Below are 17271 nucleotides of genomic sequence, written 5' to 3'. Positions count from 1 at the left end.
AGACCCGCCTGGGCAGTGAGACCTCATCTCTGCAATAAATCAAAAAATCAACCGGGTGTGGTAGCGCATGCCTATAATTCTGGCTACTTGGAAGGCTGAAGCGGAAGGAACGCCGGAGCCCAGCAGGTCGAGGCTGCGGTGGCCGGAAGCGGCCACTGCACTCCAGTCTGGGCGACAGAGTGAGACTCCAACTCAAAAAAAAAAAAAAAAAAAATCTCAAATGGAGTCATAAATGATTAAACAATAAAAATGAAAGTGGGAATACTGACAAATATAATAATTCATAAAAAAGAGTATCATAATTTGCAATTTTTTTGCAACATGCAATCTAGGGTTGTACATTATTTTCTTAAAAGCTTTTACATAAAGCCGGGCTCGGTGGTTCAGCCTGTAATCCCGCGCCTTTGGGAGGCTGAGGTGAGTGGATTGCCTGAGCCCTGGGGTTCGAGACCCACCTGGGCAGCGAGACCTCATCTCTACAATAAATCAAAAAATCAGCCGGGCGTGGTAGCGCATGCCTGTAATTCCGGCTACTTGGAAGGCTGAGGTGGAAGGATCGCCGGAGCCCAGCAGGTCGAGGCTGCGGTGGCCGGGAGCGGCCACTGCACTCCCGTCTGAGCGACAGAGTGAGACTCCAACTCAAGAAAAAAAAAAAAAGAATTAGACTCTCTAGGGGTGATTTTTAACAAATACTGTCAAAGCTGAAAGTATTCTGGTTCTGTAGGACCGATCAGGTAGGCTCCAAACTTAATAGAATGCTCTGGTTTGCTAAGACAGTTAAATTCCACCCACAAAGCAGCCTATTATCTAAATAACCGGTAACCTTCCTCGCCTCCGCCATCGAAGGAACCTTTCCTTTGGCTCTTCTGATCTACTCCTGGGCCATCTGGTGACACCGACTTCGCAGCAGCATCTTAACGGATGCGTTCGTCTCAAATGAGGAGCGAACTTGTGAGCGGTCAAAGGACCCGCTCTGCGGTCAGCCGGCCTAAGTCTTTCTCCCCACCCCACGACTGCTGCTACCTGTGACCACCGCCAAATTATTTCTCCGAGGCCGTTCCCCATTAGTCAGTGTGAGGTTAAATGAGATGTTTGTGCGCTGCTCACAGACAAGCTCACGGATACACGCCACCGCCTTTATTAACCGCCCTAAGGAGGCTGCTTCAGACACGTGACCCGAGAGAGAATCACCTGCAGCTAGGGAGATGTTTCCGGCCCCAAGTTCGGCCGTGAGGGCTAATAAGGGCGAATGTGAACGCTGTGGTCCCTGAACTTCCGGCGCTCTCCGGCTCATCGGCAGGAAAACGGGACGAACTCCCCTTCCCAGGGCCGCCGGGAGGCTCGGCGTGAAGTCCCCACGGAAATTCCAGGTCCCCCAAGTCCACAGCCCCCGGCCACATTCGGGAACCCAAGATCGCCGGACGCCACGGCCCCCACTCTCCCCTCACACCCCGCGCCAAAACGCCAGTCCCGCTGCGCGGGCCGGGACCCGCGCGCAACGGCCCAATCAGGGCCGGCCTCGCACAAAGCGAGTCCCGCCCCCACGGTGCCGCTGCCAACATCCTCCCCTTCCCGAGGCCGCCGAGGCCCGCCCACTCCCGCCCTCGCCCCGCCCAGCGTCGATCTCGGGTAGAGGATCGCGATTGGCTCGTGGGGTAAGACGTGGGCTCTGGTTAGTCGAGGCAGGGTCACGAGGGCGCCGTCGTCGCCTTTCCAGAGGCGATTACTGGGCAGGCTCAGTCTTTCGCCTCAGTCTCGAGCAGTAGCTGGCAGCCAAGCGTACGTGCTCCGGGATCTTCAGTACCCGCGGCCGCCATCGACGTCGCTTAGGTTCCTCTGGGTTCATCTGCGCCACTTGCCCGCTGCACACTACGCCGTCATAAGCCGCCATCATGGTGAAGCTCGCTAAGGTAAGAGTCCTTGCGCTCAAGAGCGGACGTCTCGGCCTGCTTCCCGAGGGGCGCGCGCGCGGCGCCGCTGGGAGGAGGGCCTGCGCGCAGTCCCGGGCGCGTTCGAGGGCGCCATGCTGCGGGAAGTCTCGCGCGATCAGCCGGACGTCTCGCGGCCTTTGGTTACTGGGTGCTGAGGTAAAGAGATGAAGAGGCTGGCTACTCGGCAGGTGCGAGGGGGTGGTGGTGGATGGGGGGGGTTGGTGGATGCGGCGGGCCGAGAGTTAGGCATTGAGCGCGGCAAGGGGCCCTGGGCCGCGCGGCGGGAAGATGAGGCAAAACTCTTGCGACGGGTGCTGCCTGGGCCCCGCCTCCGGACGCACGTGTCCGGGAGCGCGGCCCGCCACGTGGGCCCCGCCGCGTGGGTCTGGCGTCTCGGGAGGGACTGGTGCCCCGGGGCGGGAGACGGCGGCATTGGCCGCCGTCCGAGGCCCGGCGGCTGTCAGGACGTCTCCGGCCTGGCAGACGCGCACGTGGTGGGCCCAGAAAGAAGGTCCGCCTCGTGCGTTTTGCGTCGCGCTCGCGCACATGGTGGCGCACTAGGTGCCCCCACGTGGCCCTGCCGACTCTGGGAGAGGCGGGGTTGTCTCTCAGGGAACCGAAAGCTGTTTGTGAGAAAACCAAAGGTGGTTGTTTCCAAAAGTGCCTTAAAGTTGTTCTCTTTCAACTTGGGTTCAGACGAGGGTGGTAGCATAAGGTGCCAGAATGTACAGGACTGAAAAGCGGTGCCTTTTCGTCGTAGGGTTGGTTTTCTGTTTGTGAAAGCTGACAGGAAAAACGTGGAAGGTTAAGGGTCTCGTATCGCCATCAAGAGTAGCTTCTAGGTTAGTTGTGCTGTGAGAAATGGGTCCCGAGAAAGAAGATGGTTGCGTTTTACTGAAGAATAATGGTAAAATGGCTCTGTCCGTGGAGGTGTAATGCTCTCCTTGTATCCATTTTAGGCAGGTAAAAATCAAGGGGACCCCAAGAAAATGGCTCCTCCCCCGAAGGAGGTAGAAGAAGATAGTGAAGATGAGGAAATGTCAGAAGATGAAGAAGATGATAGCAGTGGAGAGGAGGTAATTATATTTAGTTTGACGCAGAACTGTTTATAACTACAAAATAGAGCATTCAAACTAGTGGTATTGGATGTCTGGCAAAAAATAAAATTCACCCGGGTATGACTATTACAATGGTTGAGTAAGAATTTCATTCATCGACATGTCAAGATGTCATCTGGATAGGTATTTGAATGTGAGTTTGAGACACAGATGAACTAGGGATCTTCTTATGTGCCTGGGCAGAGCATGCTGTGAGATTTGTTGTGTTAATCAATCATTACATTTTTCCAGTTTCAACATGTTAGTCTTAGTCTGACATACCTAGATGAGGGGAAGATTTGTAAGTGGCAGAGCCGAACACTGTATTCAGATCTGCAAATAACCTTACCAGATTCCTTTCCTAGCCTCCAATCAAGATTGATTGGTCTGTATTCCAGTATATATAAGCTTTGTAACACTACTCACTTGATTATAACTATCTCTCTGCCATCTACCTTTGTTAACCCTGACTCTCCCCTTTAGCACTCCTGGCTATTTGCTCACTATAGACTGCTAACCACTCAGTTGTGCTCAGGTTTCTTATTTAGGATTTAGTAAGAATTTTGCTCTTGGCACTCATTATCTGTTAAGGCTAGTCATCAAAAAGTAGATTTGAGTGAGACTTCAACGTCAAGGGTTGGTTTTTATCAAGGCCGACATGCTCTTTGTGCGATAGTTGTACAGGCATGGTCAGTCTATTTAATCTTCATTTTATCTCAGGTCCGAAGAAATGAGCATTTGCTGAGCTCTTCCACCACCCACTATAGGAGCTCCAAATGATTTGATAACAATTAATACTTGGTGCCTTCTGTGTGTACGGTTTTGAGTAATTTACATACATGAATTCATAATCTTTAAGTCATGTAAGGTCGATACTAGTATCATTTTCAGGTGAGGTTTAAGAAAGTATGAGTTGCAGGAATTCAGAGGTCTGGGTTAGAGATATTTTAAGTATTCAGAAGCGTTCTTTATGCTTAAGTATTTTATTTACCTGATAGTGAGGGTTGTGACTTTACAGAGTAGGACCCTGAAGTTTAACATGCTAACGTGTGTTTAATGGATGTGGTCTTGAACCAGAGTCAGTGGCAGAATCTAACACTCATTGAGACCATTGTTATCTTTTGGGATGTGGGGACAGGTTTATGTCAGTTTTTATTTATTTCAAGGTTATCATCCCTCAGAAGAAAGGCAAGAAGGCTACTGCAACCCCAGCAAAGAAAGTGGTGGTTTCCCCAACAAAAAAGGCTGCAGTTGCCACACCTGCCAAGAAAGCAGTTGTCACCCTAGGCAAAAAAGCAGCTGCCATACCAACTAAGAAGACAGTTACACCAGCCAAAGCAGTCGTGACTCCTGGCAAGAAGGGAGCCACACCAGGGAAGGCATTGGTAGCAACCTCTGGTAAGAAGGGAGCTGCCACCCCAGCAAAGGGGGCGAAGAACGGTAAGAATGCCAAGAAGGAAGACAGTGATGAGGAGGAGGATGATGACAGTGATGAGGATGAGGATGATGAGGATGATGATGAAGATGAGGAGGAAGAGGATGAATTTGAACCAGCAGTGACAAAAGCAGCAGCTGCTACTCCTGCCTCAGAGGACGAGGATGATGAAGACGATGAAGAGGAAGATGACGAGGATGATGATGATGACGAGGAAGATGGTAAGGAGTTTGTAGTTACTGGGCTTCTGTTGGCAAGATCACTTGAGGTGAGGTTCTGAGCAGCACCACATACTCCCATGACAGTCTGGAGGTTAGATTAGAATATCGAAGGTTCTCTGGGGTACTATGGTGTGTCAAGACTCAATTACCTGTGAATAATTTTATGTCTCCCACCCTGAAAATGCTCCTCAGGAGTGTATTCTGTGAGTGTGGCTCGTAATGTAGGATTTTGCTTCCAGGTGACCTGTTCTTGCCATACCTATTAACTAAGCATAGTGGCAGAATTGCATTTTCTTTCCTTTAGATCTTAGAATGAATGCTGGTTTGGGGATTGTTCTCTAATTTTTGACCAGTTGACTTCTCTTTCAGACTCTGAGGAGGAAGCCATGGATACCACACTGGCCAAAGGTAAGAAAGCTTCTGCAAAGGCTATTCCTGTGAAAGCTAAGAGCGTGGCTGTGGATGAAGAGGAAGATGATGAGGATGAGGATGATGATGATGATGATGATGAAGAGGATGATGACGATGAGGATGACGAAGAGGAGGAGGAAGAGGAGGAGGAAGAGGAAGGTAAGTAAACTCTGAAGTATGTTTAAACCTGAGTCATGTTTAAAGAGCTATTGCAGTATATACTCATGGGTGCCATGTTTGAAATCTTGTCCAGAGCCTGTCAAAGAAGCATCTGGAAAACGAAAGAAAGAAATGGCCAAGCAGAAAGCAGCTCCTGAAGCCAAGAAACAGAAAGTAGAAGGTAACTTGCAGAATTAGGGGTGTAGTAGGAGATAGTCAAATAGCACAAAGGATGAATGACAAAGGGACTTAATACTGAAACCTGATGTTACACTGCTATGTGCTGATGTGCTACATATACAAATTTTGCACTGGAAATAAATTTTGTGCCATATTTTTATTAATAGACTGATACAATTTCAATTTTTTCATATAGCCACAGAGCCAACTACAGCTTTCAATCTCTTTGTTGGAAACCTGAACTTTAACAAGTCTGCTGCTGAACTAAAAACTGGTATTAGTGATGTTTTTGCTAAAAATGATCTTGCCGTTGTGGATGTCAGAATTGGTATGACTAGGTAAGTGCTTCATTGGCTCTGCTCATATTTTTCCTTCCTGTGACAGAATAGTTGCTGTAGTCTGCCACCCTTATACATGCATATGTAAATGTCTTCGAGGATTAAATATCAATATACTGTCATTAGATTGTCAAGTTACAGAGCCCTCAAATTGAAATTTCCATAATCAGCCTCTATAGTAGCTAAAACAGACTTGAATAGTCATTATAGTGGATTATTTTTAGATGAGATTCTCCTGTTTTAGTGCTTAAGCAGACTCTTCCATCAGCTACTACTATCACTTTGTGTAAGCAGTTTAGCTAGTAACAAAGACCTCAAAGGTGAAAATGTCTTGGTACTTAGACCTGTTCTGTGGACATGATTTGCAGAGCCTTGACTTTATTTTGTAAATAGCGCAGGTGTTTTTTTAACTTGGTTTTTATTTATGTCATCATATTTGCCCAGAATATGTGTTGTGTGGCTTTTGGTTTTGTTTCACCATAACTGCCTTCTTTACCTCAAAGGAAATTTGGCTATGTGGACTTTGAATCTGCTGAAGACCTGGAAAAAGCCTTGGAACTCACTGGCTTGAAAGTCTTTGGCAATGAAATTAAACTAGAGAAGCCAAAAGGAAAAGACAGTAAGAAAGGTATGTAAGGCTATAGGAGCTAATGCAACTAACTCGGGCTAGACTGCCAAGGAAAATGCTTTGTAACCCTTTTTTCTTGATTTGCTCTTAATGAAAGAAGAGTGATTGTTTACAATAGCACTTGACACTGCTGGCTGGTGTTATATAAATTCCTGAGTTAAGCAAGAGCACTCTGCTCCAAAAAAAAGGGTGCATCTTAATATACAGGGACTTGTCTTCACTGAAACCCGATTAGATTCCTTTCATTGAGTACTTTTTTCTCTATATATTTGTCCTTTAAATTGGTAAGTTCACATTTTTTTTCCTCCAAAATAATGTGCATCTACTAAGTTGAGCTCTGTTCTAAGTATCTGGTAGCTAGTTTGACATCAGTTCTGACGGCATGGAGGTATCGACCGTGTTACCACTGCTGTATTTCCATACTTTACACAGAGCCTTGTACATCATAGAGCTTCATATTTGTCGGTTAGAGGTATCTGTGGCTTTGGGTCCGTGTCCCGTCCCCCCCCCCACACTTTTTCTTGTCCTTCTTTGGTCTACAACTAAAAGGCTATTTTTGGTTTGTTTTCTTCATCTAGATAGAGATGCAAGAACCCTTTTGGCCAAAAACCTCCCTTACAAAGTCACTCAGGATGAATTAAAGGAAGTGTTTGAAGATGCTGTGGATATCAGATTAGTCAGCAAGGATGGAAAGAGTAAAGGGTATGTTTGTATTGAAGTATAAGGGTTTTATTAACATGAATACATTTATGCTTTATAACAGAAATATTGGTCCAGTTTTCTTGGGTCTTGGGCAATTGAACCTACAAAGTTTGAATTACCTTAATTGCCTATCTATACCCTGGGAATAACGTGTACATAGGGTGATTTTATATATATATATATTTTGAGTTGGAGTCTCACTCTGTCGCCCAGACTAGAGTGCAGTGGCCGCTCCCGGCCACCACAGCCTTGACCTGCTGGGCTCCAGCGATCCTTCCGCTTCAGCCTTCCAAGTAGCCGGAATTACAGGCATGCGCTACCACACCCAGCTGATTTTTTGATTTATTGTAGAGATGAGGTCTTGCTGCCCAGGCGGGTCTCGAACCCACGGGCTCAGGCAATCCACTCACCTCAGCCTCCCAAAGGCGCGGGATTACAGGCTGAGCCACCGAGCCCAGCTCATAGTGTGATTTTAAAAGGTGAGCTAATACAGGTAAAGGAGTTAAGAAATAATGCCTAGCTCACAATGAATGCTATAATAAATTGTAAGTAATAGCAATTATTACAGTGAGGTAAGATTACCATGAGACAGTTTTTAGGGATATTATCAGACTTCGTAAGAGGGAAGCTCAGGTTTTAATTGAGAAATGGAAGAAAAGAGAAACTTTGTTTCAATTAGCATAAAACAACATTTTATTGTATTTGGATCTGAAGCCAGGTTTGTGTTGCTGAGGTTAAAATATTTGTTACTATGGTTGTAAAACCATAAAAGAACCATGAGTCCTTTTTCTTCTGTTGCAGGATTGCTTATATTGAATTTAAGACAGAAGCTGACGCAGATAAAACCTTTGAAGAAAAGCAGGGAACAGAGATTGAAGGGCGATCTATTTCCCTGTACTACACTGGAGAGAAAGGTCAAAGTCAAGACTACAGAGGTGGAAAGAATAGCACTTGGAGTGGTAAGAAATTAGAGGCTAGTTACAGGGTTCCAGAACTGATGGAAGGAAGTGTTTTGCATACGTTTATAAGTACTTTGTAATCGGTCAAGATTAATTAGATGGAGGTGAAGATCAAGGACATTGTACTCCTAGTTAGACCTTTATATAGAATAGTAATCTCCAGTCTGAAAACTCAGAAAATCATTTTGCATTGGAATATGGTAGGCAGATGCATCCTTTGTTATCTTACATCTTTTTTAATTTTTGAGTTGGAGTTTTACTCTGTCGCCCAGGCTGGAATGCAGTGGCACAATCATGGTTCACAGCAACCTTAACCGTAACCATTATTTTTTGTGTGTATGCAGGCAGGGTCTCACTATGTTATTACCTAAGCTGGTCTCAAACTACTGGATTCGAGCTGTTTTCCCACCTTAACCTTCCATTGTTGGAATTACAGGGTGAACCACTGTGCCTAGCCTAGTCATTTTATGCTTCAAATGACTGCAGTTGAACTCAGATGATTATTCTAGGAAGATACAGACCAGCAGTACTAAAGACCAACCAGCAGGGCATTGCAGTACATGAATGTTGAGTAACAAAAGTAGCATTTCACATCCATCAAAATTTGTGTTCTCCCAAACACAAAAATACTTAGAAACAAGATTATAGCTGTGACTGAAGCTAGGAATCACTGTTTCAGTCTTAAGAATGTGGCATCTCTTTATTTGCAGGTGAATCAAAAACTCTGGTTTTAAGCAATCTTTCCTACAGTGCAACAGAAGAAACCCTTCAGGAAGTATTTGAGAAGGCAACTTTTATCAAAGTGCCCCAGAACCAAAATGGCAAATCTAAAGGGTAAAAATCTTTATATGTCAGCTATGGGCTGTGAGAGTATCTTGTGTAGGTCTAAGGAAAAGCTAAATTACTTTAGCCATGCAAATTAGTATAAAGATGGTCATTTAAGTATCTACTTGAGGGAAAAGGCTTGGTGGCATCATGATGGCAGAGGAGCCGTGTGCTTGGTAATCCACACTAAGTATTAACTGTTTGTCCTCAGGTATGCATTTATAGAGTTTGCGTCATTTGAAGATGCTAAAGAAGCTTTAAATTCCTGTAATAAAAGGGAAATTGAGGGCAGAGCAATCAGGCTGGAGTTGCAAGGACCCAGGGGATCACCTAATGCCAGAAGCCGTAAGTTCTGTTGACAGGATGCTATGGTGGCACTCATGGTTGTTCTCTTTGCTTGAGCATAATTTATGTTAGGTTACTGCTTGCTTTTCTCACGAATACCACATTTTTTTTTCTGTTGCTACTGAGTGAACAATAACTGGACATGATGACTGATTACCTGAGAGTAAATGATGAAATATCAAGAAAATTCCTCTAGATAGTCAAGTTCTGATCCGGCTGTGTCAACTCAGAGCTACAGATTTGCCACATGTCCTATGTATGGTGGGCAGCATGTGTAGTGGGTTGCTTCTCCCACTTTCCATAAAAGATCTGGGACAGCATCTCAACTATGCAGTGGAAGTAAAAAATAAAAGCTCCAGGTAGCTGTTGATGTGAAGCCTTTACTTGAAGCACTAGTTGCTTTTTTTTTTTCTTCTGAGTTGGAGTCTCACTTTGTCGTCCAGACTGGAGTGCAGCGGCTGCTCCTGGCCACTGCAGCCTCGACCTGCCGGGCTCCAGCAATCTTTCTGCCTCAGCCTTCCGAGTAGCCAGAATTATAGGCGTGTGCTACCACACCCGGCTGATTTTTGATTTATTGTAGAGATGAGGTCTCACCAAGTTGCCCAGGCGGGTCTCGAATCCGCGGGCTCAGGCAGTCCTCAGCTTCCCAAGGCACAGGATTACAGGCTGAGCCACCAGGCCCAGCTACTAGTTGCTTTTAACTGCCTTTTCCTGTAAGCCAAGTGTTCTTGGCATTGCAAGTTCAGTGTTAACTATGTATTGTGACTTAAAATAAAAGGTACAATTTCTGTTTTTCTTTCCCAGAGCCATCCAAAACTCTGTTTGTCAAAGGTCTGTCTGAGGATACCACCGAAGAGACGTTAAAGGAGTCATTTGATGGCTCTGTCCGGGCAAGGATAGTCACTGACCGGGAAACCGGATCCTCCAAAGGGTAAGGTGGAGGAGATGTAAAATATTGCTCATTTCACTCCTGGTGTTCTGGGTGGAGACCTCGGCTCTGTGTCTTCTCATTGAGCTCCTTTCTGTCTGTTGATGGCAGTTTATGGATTCGCACGAGAAGAAGAGAGAATGCACAGAACTAGCATCATTTTACCTTCTGTCTTTACAGAGGTATATTCGGCTGTTTTGTGAGACATTCAGAGGTTCCGGCTGTCATACCAGCTACAGTTTTCCATAAGGAGCTACTGTGTCATTTGGGTCTTTGTGGGATTGCTAGCTGATATGTGAGGTTAACTTGACACTTGTTCAGTATGTGCTTGCTTTTCATAATGGTCAGTTTCTTTTGGTGTTTTAGGTTTGGTTTTGTAGATTTCAACAGTGAGGAAGATGCCAAAGCGGCCAAGGAGGCGATGGAAGATGGTGAAATAGATGGAAACAAAGTTACCTTGGACTGGGCCAAGCCTAAGGGAGAAGGTGGCTTTGGAGGTCGTGGTGGAGGCAGAGGAGGCTTTGGAGGCCGAGGTGGTGGCAGAGGAGGCCGAGGTGGATTTGGTGGCAGAGGCCGGGGAGGCTTTGGAGGTAAGGCAGAGGGGGGCAACCTTAGCATCTACTGGACATCATGTGGCACATGCACTTAAGACGTGCTGTGTCAAGGTTCCTAATCACTGGGGAGGCGGAAGGGCAGCTTTACCCATTCTTTAATAATGTCTTGCTTTTCTGCAGGGCGAGGAGGCTTCAGAGGAGGCAGAGGTGGAGGCGACCACAAGCCACAAGGAAAGAAGACGAAGTTTGAATAGCTTCTGTCCCTCTGTCTTTCCCTCTTCCATTTGAAAGAAAGGACTCTGGGGTTTTTACTCTGTTACCTGCTCAATGACAGAGCCTTCTGAGGACATTCCAAGACAGTATACAGTCCTGTGGTCTACTTGGAAATCCGTATAGATAACATTTCAAGGGAGATACTCTGTTGGTTTTGACTGGATATTCATATAAACTTTTTAAAGAGATGAGTGATAGAGCTAACCCTTATCTGTAAGTTTGAATTTATATTGTTTCATCCCATGTACAAAACCATTTTTTTCCTACAAATAGTTTTTTTTTTTTTCTTTGCGTTGGGGGGGTTGTAAAGGAAAGAATGTTTTATCATGGTTTTTGCTTCAGCGACTTTAGGACAAATTAAAAGTCAACTCTGGTGCCAGACTTGTTATTTCCTAAGGAGTATTTCTCCTGAACTGTCAACTGAAGAGCAGGGCAAAGCCTGAAAATGTTAAATGCATGGGTTGCCAGTATTCTAGCCCCCAGTTCGGGGAAAGTGACTTGTGAGCTGCAGCCCCGGGTGCTGACGTGTAAGGTTGGTTTGTTGGAAGACTCTGGCTGCCACTTGCAGCAGGCCTAAGAACTGTGTCCTGAACAACACTAACACTGGAAAGAGGCACAAGAGCACAGTGGTCAGGTCTGAGATAAGCAGTTGAGCATCAGTTTGGGATGGCGGTGAATAATGAATGGGCGGACAGAGAGACTGGGAGGGAAACTATCAATCCAGCAAATTGACTCAAAAAGCCGTTTTGCACTGTGTATATTTCTCAGACATTCAGTTTTGTTTTTGTTTTTTTTGAGTTGGAGTCTCACTCTGTCACCCAGACTGGAGTGCAGTGGCCGCTCCTGGCCACCACAGCCTCGACCTGCTGGGCTCCAGCGATCCTTCCACCTCAACCTTCCAAGTAGCTGGAACTACAGGCGCACAGTACCACACTCGGCTAGTTTTTTTTTTTTTTTTTTAATTGTAGAGATGAGGTCTCACCAAGTTGCCCAGGCAGGTCTCGAACCCTCAGGCTCAGGCAATGCACTCACCTCAGCCTCCCAAAACGGATTATAGGCTGAGCCACCGAGCCCAGCGACATTCAGTTTTAATAAGCACTCCTGACAACTTTTTAGTTTTAGTTGGTGTTACAGTGTCACCCAGGTTGGAGGGCAGTGTCAACATCATAACATGGCAGCTTGACCTCCTGGACTCAGGTGATTCTCCCATCTCAGCCTCTGGAGTAGCTGTGATTATAGTTGTGTTACTGCCATGCCCAGCTAATTTGGTTTCTGTACAGGCAAGGTCCAGCTCCTGGACTTACGCCATGGCCTCTCGAGAGCTGGTATTACGGTTTACCAAGTTGCCCAGGCTGGTCTTGAACCGCTGGGTTCAGGCAGTCTTCTCACTTCTGCCTCCCATAGTGCTGGAATTACACTGCACCTGGCCTCACTGCTTTTAACCCAAGGGCCTGTTCTTACCAGACTAGTGAGGTTCATAAAGCATGGTGCTTCATGGAATTCAGTGAATATAGCCTGCAACCTGATGAATATGTAAATAGTCTTATTTTCATTTGGGGGCTCTGGAAATCCAAGAGCCTTGAGTTCATCTTCCACTTGTCCGTCCTATTCAAGTACTAAGGATGAGTGGTGGTCATACATGGCACTCATGTTCTGGAGGGAAGATGGTGAGTGGGTTGCAGCTATGAAAAAGTGGGAGGGTGGTCTCCCTTAGGCAAAACTAAGGATGAAGACCTGCGGCAGACTGTTCCATGTAAGGAATTAATAAGCTTAGGGTTAATTGGAGCCCTCCAAGAATGTCATGGGTTTAAATTGTTAGCTTAAATTATAGCAAAGGTAAGTAACGGTATGAGCACGTGTTGGAAATCTCCAGTGGCAATACATCTCCCAAATGGCTTTCAAAAAGGGTCCTGTGGGTTGATCTGTCTTCTGGCGTCTAAAATAGTGATTTCATGGCTCTCCATGACTCCACAGTCTTCACCTAAATGGGTTGTGGCTGGTTTCCTTGTACAATCTTTGACGGGCCTGTGGGTTAAAGTAAGCAGTAGTCTAAAACTGGCTATCTAGGAACATGAATTTGATTGCTACTAGCTGGCATAGTACAGCCAGTTTGTCTCACTTGAGACTTTGGAGAGCTCAGCATCCCAACTGCAGTAAGTTTTTGACTCCCAGAGTAAGTCTTGTTTCAACCAATTCATTACGGTTGCTACTGACAGCTAGTGCTGTTGTTACTGTGCTCACAATATGCCTGGTGTGTACCTCCCTCAACCCCTCTACAAATTGTGGAGCAAGACAAGGGCAGGAGATTAAGGTTCCTACTTCCTGGCTGCTGTTCTGTTCCTCTTTCCCGTTAAGGGGAGGAAAGTCGAAATGGTCCTGCCCTGTTGATTTCGTAGTGGTTGTTCCAGGCAGGCATGTGCTGATTTTCTGTAAATGAAGATGGGGGTAGCTGGGCTCGGTGGCTCAGCCTGTAATCCCAGTGTTTTGGGAGGCTGTGAGTGGATTGCCTGAACCTATGGACCCGAGACCCACATGGGCAACTTGATGAGACCTCATCTCTACAATAAAATCAAACATTAGCTGGGTGTGGTAGCACATGCCTGTAGTTCCAGCTACTTGGACGGCTGAGGCGGGAGGATTGCTGGAGCCCAGCAGGTCGAGGCTGTGGTGGCTGGGAGCGAGCCACTGCACTCCAGTCTGACTGACAGAGACTCCAATTCAAAAAAAAAAAGGGTGAGTGTGGTTACTGTCTGCAGGGCCAGAAAGAGACTCTAGGGGTTAGAATTAGGGACTGAACTGCAATCACGGTTTCCCTGGCACTTGTCTCCAGTTTCCTAGTTTGGTGGGGTTTGCAGCCATTTTAGGAAGTGATCCGTTTTCTTCAAATGGCTGTCGCCACATCTGTCATTCTTCCAGCAGATGGCAGCATCAGTCCACAAAGATGCAGGCTCCTTCAGGGACGTGTTAAGAGGAAGCCTGACTGGCCTGTCTTCAGACCAATGGGCCTCTCACTCCATACTCAGTTTCAGTTTAAAGGATAGGGATGAGACCAAGGAATCTGCAGGAGGTCTGCTCAGCACACCTTGACATGCTGTAGGACCCTCAGAAATGGTTTCCAAGTGGGCCCTAAAATTTTTTTGACATTCAGATTTTCTATTTTAAAATTGTGGGTACAATTTTTTAAAATGAAAAATGTGTGTGTGTGTGTGTGTGTGTGTGTGTGTGTGTGTGTGTGTGTGTGTGTATATATATATACACACACGTTAAAAAAAATATGTGTATTTAGGCAAAGAGATGGGGGGGGATCTCATTTGTTGCTCAGGCTGGTCTTGAACTGGTTTCAAGAGATCCTCCCACCCCAGCCTCCCAAAGTGCTGGTATTACAGATGTGAACCACCTCTCCTGGCCTAAAACAAAGATGTATTTAGAAAGCTTGTCATGTGCCCTTCTCTGAGTTAACCCATTATCATCTGTGTTTAAATCTCTGCCTCCTCTCAGCCTAAAAAAGTGCCAAAACTTTTTTCATTAAAAAAATTTTCCCGGGCAACCCCTTCGGGTCCCCTCCCACTGTGGAAACTTTTCTGTCCTCTCAATAAATCCTGCTTTCAAAAAAAAAAAAAAAAGGTCCCATGACCTGTGGCCAGGCACAATTGTTCCCTCTTACTTTCATTTCCAAGCTTTCAGAATAACCACACTAGCCTGACATGTGGCTTCTGTCCTCTGCCTCCACTGTGCTCACTGAGTGTGCCAAGGACTAAACACCAAATCCAGGGGTCAGTCTTTAGACCATTGGCTTCCCGGCAGCATCTGAGAGACCATCCCTCTTCTTCCTGCCTGAAACTCCTTCTCCACCCTTAGGAACTCAGGCAGCTCACTAAGGGAGTGACTCTGTGACACTAGGCTCTGTGACACTAGGCTGAGTGGCGAGGAAGGAAAAGAACACATCCCAAGGGATCAGAGCCTTTCAATAGTCCAATTCCATCCAATTCGTAGGTGGGAGCGAATGGCAGTTCCCATTGATCAGGTAACCCAGGTGATAACCAGAGGAGTAAGAGGCCAGAAGGATACTCCTGCTGATCTCTTGAGGTAGAAAAGTGTTCCCTCCAATCTCTGCGCTTGGTTTTGTTCACTGTGCTCTCACAAATCTAGAAGGGTGGCTGGCACATGGAGATATTCAGCAAGTGATGGATGAATCCTGGGGAGGCGCCTGCTGTCAACTTACTACAGGGTCTGATAGTGGCAGGAGGGGGCCTTTAGGTCAAAATTTCTTTTTATTTGTTATGAGACATGGTCTTGCTATGTTGTCCAGTCTGGAATGCAGTAGCTATTCACAGGTGCAAGCATAGCACACTACAGCCGCAAATTCCTGGGCTCAAGCAATCCTCCTACCTCAGCCTCCAAGTAGCTGAGACTACAGGTATCTGCCACCATGCCTGGTTTAAGCTCTTAATATTTTTGCCAAGGATTCTTTTGGGAGTCTGAAGAAACCTTTGAACCCTTTTCAGAACAATGTTGTTGTTTTTTTTTTTTGACTCAGGTTATCACTTTGTGACCTGGCTGGAGTGAGTGCAGTGGCATGATCACAGCTTACTGCTGCCTTGACCTCCTGGAGTACAGGCATGCGCCACTACATCTGGATAATTTTTTTTATTTTTTGTGGAGACAAGATCTCACTATGTTGCCCAGGTTGGTCTCGAGCCCCTGGGCTCAAGCAATCCTCCCACCTCAGCCTCCAAAGTACTGGGATTATAGGTGTGAACCACTGTGCCCTGCCTGCATAATGTTCAAAATCACTTTTAAAATCTAAAAGGAGGCAGGCACATTTGTGCCCTGGGTGCCAAGATGTTGTTTCCCAAATATACTCCATTGTGCCTGGCCACTCTGCTCTCAACCCTCGACCCATTCAAATACAACAAATCTCTGGAAACCCAGCAGGCACAAGCCAAGTGGTTGACCATAGATCCTGGCTTAAAAGGAGTGTCTGCTTCAGTACAAGGACCATAACCCCTGAGGGCTCATCAAAGATTCTGCCTTGCATCGTTTGTCCTATGCAAGATCAGCTAATGTCTATCCCAAGACCCAGACCCACTACCAAGTACTCACTCCTAGGAGCTCTGTGTGGAATTGGGTCTCTTTTCTTCTGGTATTAGGTTTTCAAAACTGCCAGGGATAAGAAAGAAAAAAATTATCTAAGAAGGGAAGTTGGGTCACACATTTAACATCTCATATTCAGTCTGGCAAACATAAGGAGGCTGGGTGTGGTGGCTCATGCCTGTTATCCCAGCACTTTGGGAGGCAGAGGCGAGAGGATTGCCTGAGTCCAAGGGTTCGAGACCAGCCTGGGCAACTTGGTGAGACTTTGTCTCTATAATAATAAAAAAAAAAGGCTGGGTGTGGTGGCACATGTCTGTAGTTCCAGCTATTTGGAAGGCTGAGGTGGAAGGATCGCCTGAGCCTAGCAGGTCGAGGCTGTGGTGGCCGCCGTGAGCATGCCACTGCACTTGTCTGGGCAACAGAGTGAGAGTGCTACTAAAAAAATATTTTTTTTTGGAAAAAAAATTATATATGTATGTATTTTGAAATACAAGGGAGACCAATTATCTTGAAATAAAAGTAAAATATTGGAGCACATCTTGTGACAGAATAATAGATGTGTTAATTAATGGGTTAGATAGGATTTACTTAAAAATATGGTTAAGTTAGGTGGTTTGGTTCTGGTAGTGACAAAGTGAGTTATTACAAGGTGACCCTACTGTTAATGACAATTATGCGGACCCCAAAATACTCAGAATTTACAAAGAATTATGTATCCTTACATGTTTAACCGTTGGTCATCTTCAAAGTACACTCTGTTTGATGTAATAGACCTATTGAGATGCTTTTTCCACTGATCAAAATAGTTTTGAACTTAGCGATTTTGATGCCTTTTAGTGCTTCCGCTGTTTTTTGTTTCACCTCTTCTGGGTGAAAATGTTTCCCTTTGAGGACTATTTTCATGGGGGGGTAGACATTGCTTGGGGGTGAGATTGGGCGAATAAGGAGGGTAGGGCACAGGGGTTATGCCGGTTTTTTTGGTCAAAAACTGCTGAACACTCAGCAAGTTGTGGGCAGGTGTGTTGTCATGGTGGATGAACCAATCACCTGTTTGCTGCAAATCCTGATGCAACCTTCTGAAAACTTCCAGATAAAAACGTCGGTTAAGCCGGGCTCGGTGGCTCAGCCTGCAATCCCGCGCCTTTGGGAGTCTGAGGTGAGTGGATTGCCTGAGCCCGCGGGTTCGAGACC

General features: G+C 46.0%; 1 protein-coding gene across 1 annotated transcript; it reads left to right on the top strand.

The window, feature by feature from the left end:
* The first annotated feature begins 1641 nt into the window (after positions 1 to 1641).
* Positions 1642 to 11367, top strand: NCL (nucleolin). The gene is made up of 14 exons (XM_008063796.1): positions 1642 to 1910; positions 2891 to 3007; positions 4195 to 4684; positions 5054 to 5254; positions 5349 to 5435; positions 5631 to 5772; positions 6276 to 6400; positions 6979 to 7102; positions 7904 to 8061; positions 8772 to 8895; positions 9098 to 9231; positions 10036 to 10162; positions 10526 to 10749; positions 10894 to 11367. The coding sequence occupies exons 1-14, from the start codon at positions 1893 to 1895 to the stop codon at positions 10965 to 10967; spliced, it is 2145 nt and encodes a 714-aa protein (XP_008061987.1). The 5' UTR covers positions 1642 to 1892; the 3' UTR covers positions 10968 to 11367.
* The last annotated feature ends 5904 nt before the right edge of the window (positions 11368 to 17271 follow it).

The sequence above is a fragment of the Carlito syrichta genome, unplaced genomic scaffold (assembly GCF_000164805.1).
Source record: "Carlito syrichta isolate Samal-C Ts95f unplaced genomic scaffold, Tarsius_syrichta-2.0.1 Scaffold307032, whole genome shotgun sequence".
NCBI classification, from domain to species: Eukaryota; Metazoa; Chordata; class Mammalia; order Primates; family Tarsiidae; genus Carlito; species Carlito syrichta.
This window is presented reverse-complemented; position numbering and strand designations above follow the sequence as displayed.

What these genes read in the sequence shown, in the direction of transcription:
- NCL (XM_008063796.1), top strand. An exon ending in AAGGATGGAAAGAGTAAAGG is followed by an intron (nt 7,103 to 7,903) that starts GTATGTTTGTAT and finishes CTTCTGTTGCAG; the next exon opens with GATTGCTTATATTGAATTTA. An exon ending in CAAAATGGCAAATCTAAAGG is followed by an intron (nt 8,896 to 9,097) that starts GTAAAAATCTTT and finishes GTTTGTCCTCAG; the next exon opens with GTATGCATTTATAGAGTTTG.